Genomic DNA, 8,575 nt, shown 5'->3' with positions numbered 1-8,575 from the left:
GGCAGCCCCAGCCGGTGTGCCCGCTGTCCACGCTCCGTGGCCGGCGGTCTCCATCCACGCCTCGGCTCCGTGCCCCCCACCCGCGTCACACACCCCACCACCCTCCCCGGCCCCGGTACCTTGGGGGGCAGGCTGAGCAGCACGGGCACCAGCGCCAGCGGGGCGCAGAGCAGCACCACGAACCGCCGGACGCTCCACACCTTCTTCACCAGCGCCCCCAGCGCCGCCATCCCGCCCCCAGCGCCGCCGCCGCCGTTCCCCGGCTTTATCCCGCGGGAGCGGAGCGCGGCCGCCCCGCCCGCCGGGAGGAGCCCCGCTATACCGCCCCGCCCCGCCATACCGCACTTCGCCCCCCTATACCGCCCTGCCAACCCGCTCTACCGGCCCCCCGGACCCCTATACCTACCCCGTATACCTGCTATACCGGCCCCCCCCATCTCAGCATTTTTCCCAGTCGCGGCAGAGCTTCGGCCGCGCAGCCGGAGGGGTTCGGCACGGGAGACTTTTCGAAACTGGTTCAAAAACTCTGGCAGCACAAGAGCTCGTTCAGTTTGACCATCTGTGTATTGCGGGCCATCAAAGAGCATCTGGTTGTGCTCATCGTTCAGGCTCAATACATCGAAATATAAAGAAATGGTGAGTACAAGCGATTGCTAGAGAAAAAAAACCACTGAAATCCAGCAGTTTAAATATCTGGTTTAGTTCTCAAACATTTCCCCTCCATGGACACAAACGCACATCATTAAAAACTCAAAAGCATGAGAAAAACAGGGAGCTGCGATTGCTTTTCACAATTCAATTTAACAGTGACTCAAAGGTTTGACAAGTTGTTTGCAATGACATGTGAAACACTTTTTTTTGTTGTTGTTAAAAATAAGTGAACACAACCAAACAAAAGGCCAGTGGTGCGGAGCGGGATAGAGCCATGGGAAATACCAGAAAAGCAGGAGGCAAAGTCTTGGCTCACACAAGTGTGAGCCCCAGCAAGCGAGTAGCATATGACTATATCCTGGCTGCCCTTAACATCATCAGGCCAGATCCACACAGTTAGGGATGCTTCAATCATGAGTCAAAAAGAAAATACAAAAGCTGCCCAGTTCTAACTCTAAGGGTGGATTTTCCTGCCAGCTCTGCCCTGCGTCAGGGTCATCAGAAAGAAAATGGGAGAGCATGTGGGGCAGGCAGGACAGGATCCCCTCCCCTGGACCAAGGTAAATCTCAGCGAGCGCTGCAGAGGTTGCCGGTCTCTGTCTCACTGCAGGGAGCCCAAGCGAGAGGCACACATCACAGGAGACCGAGCCCACGCGCTATCAAGATGAGCAAGAGATCAAAGTCAAGGGAGCTGGATTTTCTCTCTGCTCTTTGCATCGCCTGGATTCTCGCAACTGGAGGCTAAATGCAGCTGAATAGCGAGGAGAAAAAAGGGAAAGCAAAATAACACCCTGACTTAGTACTTCACCAGCATCCTTTGAGTGCTTTAAAACATATTCAAAACCTGGGTGAGCTGGCCCCATATATATGAAAGATGTATAAAAATCATGTTCCGTGGAAAAACCTTTCCCTTTTCACAACTAATCAGCTCTCTGGAGAGTTACTACCTCCAGGCAGGTCACTCTTAGAGCATCAAAGAAGTTGGAGTCAAATGCATTGGATAAAAAAGCAGACCCCACTGAGGAAAGCCCTCTCCAGTTTATAAAAATGATACATCACTGGCAAGAGGGAAGAAGAAATCAGAGAGGAAGTGTGTGGTGATACAATCAGCATGAGAGACAGGACTGTACTCCCATTTGAACAGACTCTCCGGGTCTGGATCCACCTCCTCTGTCGCCCCCCCCCCCCTTAACAGCATATACCTAATTTCACACAAATAGTAACAAATCAGTTAATCCCCACACCCATCCCAGGCAGGGGCTAAAGGGTGATGGCATCACCACCGCGGCTCTTTTCAAATAACAGAACGGACACAAAAGCTTTTGCCGGGCACTGCCGGGGGCCGCTGGCAAAGCGAGGATCCGGCATCCGCCTGGCGCTCGGCCCCGCGGCTGCCCAGCCTCGCTGGCAAATGCACCTTCTCTTGGGGCCCAAAAGAAAGCACAGAGCTGGCTAAGAGAAACCTACAGGGATTTTTATCTTGCTTTTCTTTAACTGTTCAACAACATGAATAAAAAGTTACCAATACAAAAAAACATGAGTGGGAGATTCCTGTGTCACCCTATTGCCACCATGGTTGGGCTATGGTAGCTTAGATGCTTTATCACTCTGGTAGTGGTGCATGATGGAGAGGATGGGCAGGTGGATGACTGAAGACCTGAAAGCAAAATTCAGGCCATCGAAACAATGCAACTGCTTAAACCAGGTTCAGCTTACCCAATATACCCATCAGCCACAGAGTGGGAGCACATCTATGAGCGTGTGCCACATGCTGGACCAAAGGAGCTCTACAAAGCTTTTTCTCTCAAAATCAACCTTGTAAGTTAAAAAAAGCTTCAAAAGAATAATAAGCAGTCAATGCCACAGTCTGTTCTTTCTCTTATGAAGATACAGGCTTCTGCCAGTGCGGAGGACCAGGGGAACGGGAGCACATTCCCCCTCTGAGACATGAGTCACGTCCCTGCCCAGACAGCCCCTTCTCCGATCCCATTCTCCGATCCCACCCGGCCCCTCTCAGCTCAGCTGGGCAGATGCTGGGCTCAGCCTTCAGCGCTTCCCAGCCAAGCGCATTCTGTGGGGGCTACAAGCTGATTCACTCGGCCTCCCAGGACTTCAGCTTGGAGTTAACATTTAATTAACTTGTTTCCTTGTAAATTCTGTCTCTACCAGCCCCATTTCCAGTGCCAGCAGCAGCCGCAGCTGCCCTCGCTGTGCTCCATGACCATCACTGGGATCAGAAGTCACTCCGTTCCTTGGCCATTACTCTCCATTACTTACAGAGTAAGTTTAGCTTACTGCAAAAGAAAGAGGTGCCGCATAGTGCCCAAAGGGACCGATGTGGGACACAGCTTGTGCTTGGGCCAGGGAGAGGCTTTATTTATCTGTAGCGACCCTCACATAGTGAACTCTGGGTTACAAATGAGCTTTTATGCTTTTATTGCACTAACTTGGTTTCCTATCAGCACTGATGGGAGAGGAGGGTTGCAAAAGGTTATCAGTGTTTTGCATCTTGCAAAACTGGAAAATATCAATTTCCTGCAAACATCAAGGCCTAGACTAAAAAAAGTTCACTCAAAAGACCTACATCATATGGCTTGTATGCACAGTTTTTACATATACACACAATAACTGCTGGCACAGAGCAGCCACTGTCCAAAAGTCATGGTAACAGCATACCCAGATTATGCAACCATATTTTCATTCCTGTTTCTTGCCATACTTGTATGTGTTTTCTTTCATGTCTGTTTTTCCTCTTAGTGCTCCTATAGGTCTACAACTCACATCTGTCTCCCAAAATCCCCTTATTTCAGTTCTGCACTTATGGCATCAGTGGGCAAACCAGAATTTGTCATTATTACTGCAAACTAAAGCAAGCTGGTAACCCCGAGCTCACAAGCTGGCTCTCCACTCCCATGAGAGAAATCACTGACAATGGTCAGACACCAAAATAAACAAAAAAGGCAACTCCATCAATAACCAGCGATTCCCTCGGAAATCCTGACACTGCACATTCTGCTGATGAAACACCTCCATTTCCATTTCATTTTTCTTTCCCTCTTTCCTTTTATTCCTCTTTCCACAGCTTGTTTGCATGCTCCTTGTGTTCGTGACAATTTGGGTGATACCCAGGTGTGGAGCAAGATGGGCAGGTGCCCAGAAGCCCCTGGAAATGAAGCTGTTCCTGGCAGGCCTGGAGTTGGTCCCCTGAGACAACAATTCATTCTTAACAGCAGGAAGATTCAAGCAGTAGAAAGACCCAGAGTCATCAACTGTCCACCCAGCACGCAGTTATAAATATTTTCTGTTGAAAGAACATTTTTCCCAAATATAAAGATTTTTCCGGTGCTAGCGATGGTGGCAGAGAGACCTCCAGTGGCTGGGTGCAACATAAGCCATCCCCACCGGTTCACATCCCCACCTCCTCTCGGTGTCCCCCGGGGAGGCAGGCAGGAGGGTTTGGGGGGGATGAAGGCCAGCACAGTCTTTGGGGCCAGCAAGAACAGCCCCACTAGGTAAGCTGGGGCAGGACATCACTGCCTCTCCCGGTGTCACACAGAGCTGTGACCATCCTTGGCATCCGGACCCATACTCTGAAGAGGGTGGGACTGCTTGTTGGGCTGCTTTGGCCAATGGTGGAAATACAAAATGAGACAGACAGTTGCTTTGAGTTAAAAAGAAGTTTGGGTTTCTAGCCCCAAAGATTGTTTACCTCTTTCCAAACACAAATGTTTCAATTTCACCTAAGAACGTATTTTTTATTTTATTGGTTTTCCTTTTAAACTTGATTGAGCTAAACTTGGTTGCAAAATATTTTTAGGACTTTGTAAAATATTGGTGGCTTGAAACTGTATTTGCAGTGGATAAATTATTCATGTAAAAAAACGCAAAAAACTCAGGAGTCTTATTTTCCTTATGAGAATGCACATGCGCTGGAGCATCACCCAACACTAAGCAGACAGATAAAGCCAGAGTATTAATAATGCAATGGCAAATTATATCAATGATAATAATAATAATTTTGGTGTTGCTCATGACCATGCACTGAAAGCTGACACAGCAGCAAGCCAAGCTATCCTCAGTCAAACCAAGACTGGAAACTCCACCTGCCTTGCGAACCGGCCAGGGAATCCGCGGTTTTCATCCCAGGAGCTGCTCCCACAGGCACAACCAGCGATGCAGCTGTGGGGTGGACACTTTGCAGGTCCAGAGTGTCCTCTTTGCTGGACATGCACCTGCTGTGATTTTTCCACCCTCGAACAGCAATAGCTCAGCATTCACCACAGCAATCCATATAGACACATCAGGCTGACCGAGAGAAAATATCAACAAGCTGTAGCGCAGATGTGCAAAAAGTAACGCTTACATAATGAAGAGGGGTTTTGTCACACAGTGAAAAAGCAAAACATTTTGCTTTTCATTACCAGTAATGTTCTGCTTTGTTCTGAAGCTCCATCACAGAGCAGATTTCAGCAGAGGCCAATTCAGGAGTCCCTGCTCGAAGGCCAGTCCCACGCACCAGCACCCCGAGAGGGCTGGCCTCGCCGCAGGCTGCTGACCCCAGCTCCGCTGCGGGACTTCATCTCAGAGCACCGTGCCGGCCATAAAAACTTGCAGTTGATCAGCTTTGTTTCTACTCCGCTGTCCCGCAGGGAGAGTTGCATTTTAATAAACATAATGATAGTTAGAAACAGACTTCCTCAAAGGGCTTCACAAACATAACTCAATCCTGGCATCACCAGGAGACAGTAACAGCGGTGTTTGTACAGATGGGGGATGGCAGGCAGGGAGGTTAGGCGTGCTGCCTCTCCTCAGTGGGTCTCTGATTCGGGGCTCAGATCGGGCCTCGTTAGGGGACTCATTAGCTCACATCCACCTGCTCCCACCACACCACGAGGCCCCGCTCCAGCAGCCCGCAGGCCACCCGGGGCCACCTGGGGAGCACCGTGTTTTAAGCGACCGTGTGCTGCTTGGGCTGTTGCATTTGCTCTCCAAGCAGGTAGGAGAGCGGGCGGCAGCAGCAGCAGCAGCTCCTAAAGCCCCACCGCTCCCTGCATGACAACATGGCTCCTTCTTTTGCCCCCAGCCTGGGCTGTGCCATGCTCCATGCGGGGCGAGCACGGCTAGGGCACCCAAGCAATAAAACCAAAATACACACCGGGAGGATGGGGTGCTGCTTCAGCAGAGCGTCCTGGGGTCCTGAGGCCCCGCAGCCAAAGCTGTGGCTGGGCGGTGGAACCCGGGGCCCCACACCGGGGCCGGGCACTCGCCCAGGCGGCTCCTCTGGCAAGAGGTGAATGCGCGCCGGGCACGGGCAGCCCGCAGCGCTGGAACCCTGGCGGGGCCGAGACCCGCCGATGTTCTGCTTTTGAGGCGGCGGCGCTGTGGCGGCGCCACCGCACAGAGCTCGAATGGTGCCGCCGCAGCGCCTTGTGGTTGTCGGCGCCGGCTGTCCGACCCCGCAGCCCCTCCGTTCCCACAACGCAGCCCTGGGCTGGTGCCTCGCTCCTCTCCCTACCCGGAGCTCCCAGCACCCTGCGGGCTGGGGCCGCGGTGCCCAGCGAGGGGGGTCCCGCTGGACCCGTCCCCTCCTAGCGTGTCCCCAGGCAGGGATTTGCTCGGGTTTCTTCACTTTAAGCGGGGAGGAAGCAGCCCTCCATCCCCATCTCCCCTGCCAGGCAGAGTCGTGCCTGCCACAACCCCCCACGCTGCTTTTCCCTGCTGCTTTGTCCCCTCCGGATGGAAGGAGCCGTTGGGAAGGGACATGTCCGTGGCTGTAGAGAGGTGAGGAACACTGCCGTGCGGAAAGGGGGTTTCTGCAGGGTTTGCTCCCTCTTTTGCACAAGCATTTTCAGACAGAGCACCAGTGACACCATAAGGGAACAGGATCTTCCCCGATGGACCACGAGCCTGCCCAACACAGCAAATAGCTCAGCGAGAAGCTCACCGTTTCTTTTACATCATTACCTGAAGTAAATGATAAGCTTGTGCTCTCAGCCAGCACACAAGTCACACCCCAGTCTGCCTGTAACGCAGAGCACTGATTACGGTCTAACCTATCTACTGTGGGGTTTTCAAGTTTTTCCTCTGGGCCATCTTACGTTCACACCATTAGATATAGTAATCCAGAAAATCAAATAATATAGAGAAAAAGTTACCAAAACCCCCAGTATTACTACTGCCTACCCCTGCCAACTGCCCACCTAGGCAGGCAATCACAAGCAGTCCCTCTTATAAAGCTCCAAAAACAGAAACTCACAGCAGATTTCTTGCTTAAATTTTCTCAGCAGAAAACTGTTCTTGATTAACAATTTTTATATTTGCTTAAGGAAATACTATTGACTGAAAAAAGCCAAAATCACTATTGGAAGAAAATGAATCTGTCTTATGTTTAGTGCTGTATTTCAGCATCACCTGTGTCCTGGAATTCAGTCCTCCTAAAGATTTTCGGGATGTGTAGAGACATTTATAATGGACTTAAACGCTTTGTTGTAAAGTCTTCTGAGAAAAATAACACATTCGTTTCTCTTAATTACCTTTTGCAGATGCTCTGGTATCTCCAGGTCCCACTTACCTCCCATAAATCCATGGTCCACAGGCTGAGAAAGATTACTCTGTATGATTCTAACCACACAAAGAAAGAGGGTGAGTGGAATGACACTGTAAACTACTTTTTAGAAGAAACATTTAACATTTGGGAAAGAAGTGACCTTTAGTTGTTTCTCTCTTGTCTGTGCTCCCATCTCACAATTACTTTGGTTACTTTATGACACTTAAACTCATTCAAATTTATTTATTTGAGGACACAGTTATCAAAATAGTGATCTCTGAAATAAAACCAACTAGAAATATAAATAACCATATTTGCAGAACCTAAGTAGTAATATTTCTCCATCCCTAAGCCCGCCCTCTTCTACCCAATCATGGATCTCTTCCTTCCCCTTAGTCGTACTTCATCTAGCCTTTTGATCACAGGACCAGATTTCTTAGATGTAGCTGCATAGGTCTTTAGCAAAGCTTTAAACATAGTTTCAGTATCTGGATGAGTGCTAAGGAAGGCTTTTTCCAGAACATACAAATCAACTCCTTTATCCTCCGGAAGACCTGAAATAAAACTGAGTCCAAAGTCTATCAGCACCAAGTCCAGTTTCTCTGTGGGTGGCCGCAGAAGTATATTGGAAGTTGTAAGATCCCCATGTATAAGATCTTCATCGTGCATTCTTGCTAACAGCTCGCCCATCTTCTCTGCTAAGGTAAGGAGGCTACTGGTATCATTTCCACTCTGTTGTACAGAATTAATATGATCTTGAACAGTAATTGCGCCTACAATATCTTCAAGATATATGGAGTTGGTGACATAATCCACGAAGTAGACCACTGGAGCTGAAATCCCTATTTAAAAGAAGAGCAAATGAAACGCTAGCAGTTAATTTACAGGGGTTTCCGACTTTTAACAACAAAACACAACCGATACAAGCCTTAAGCAGAAATGCCAGTTGAGATCACCCCCGGCCACTGATAACCCATATCTAGGGATGGCCCCCGCCAGCCCCTGGTTTCTAACCCATGCTGCACTAGCCTCCAGCCTTAAAACTAGTTGGCAGCTCGAGCTCGCCAAGAGGATCAGCCCCTTCTGGGGTGAGACCCCCCCGGCAAAACACGCAGAGGGGCTTTCTGACTGAGGACACGCTGCGTTTTAGGGGGGGCATTCTGAAAAAGCAGAGCGGGTCGCCCCGGGATGAGAAGAAACCGCCTGCATCCCTCAGGACAAAGCAGGAAGGCCGTCAAGTGTCTGGTCCTTGCTCCGAGCGACGCGCAGAGCCGGGAGGGCTGCCGGTGAGCGCGGAGGCACCCGGGGCCCAGGGGTGTCCGTCCTACCGGCGCTGCCTCGCCTCACGCCGCCCCGGCCCGCCCTGCCCCGGCCCCG

General features: G+C 50.5%; 2 protein-coding genes across 2 annotated transcripts in view; both read right to left on the bottom strand.

Moving 5' to 3' along the window:
- Nucleotides 1-234, bottom strand: part of SLC13A3 (solute carrier family 13 (sodium-dependent dicarboxylate transporter), member 3) — a 27,980-nt gene extending 27,746 nt beyond the window's left edge. Inside the window, exon 1 of the mRNA XM_010569687.1 lies at nt 120-234. Within this exon, the coding sequence (XP_010567989.1) occupies nt 120-230 (111 nt within the window). The 5' untranslated portion in view covers nt 231-234. The remainder of the gene's footprint in view (nt 1-119) is intronic.
- A 7,327-nt stretch (nt 235-7,561) lies between these two features.
- Nucleotides 7,562-8,575, bottom strand: part of TP53RK (TP53 regulating kinase) — an 8,252-nt gene continuing 7,238 nt past the window's right edge. The window contains exon 2 of the mRNA XM_010569793.1: nt 7,562-8,040. Coding sequence (XP_010568095.1) covers nt 7,562-8,040 — 479 coding nt within the window. The remainder of the gene's footprint in view (nt 8,041-8,575) is intronic.

Source organism: Haliaeetus leucocephalus, unplaced genomic scaffold (genome assembly GCF_000737465.1).
Source record: "Haliaeetus leucocephalus isolate CR32 unplaced genomic scaffold, Haliaeetus_leucocephalus-4.0 Scaffold273, whole genome shotgun sequence".
Taxonomy (NCBI): domain Eukaryota; kingdom Metazoa; phylum Chordata; class Aves; order Accipitriformes; family Accipitridae; genus Haliaeetus; species Haliaeetus leucocephalus.
This window is presented reverse-complemented; position numbering and strand designations above follow the sequence as displayed.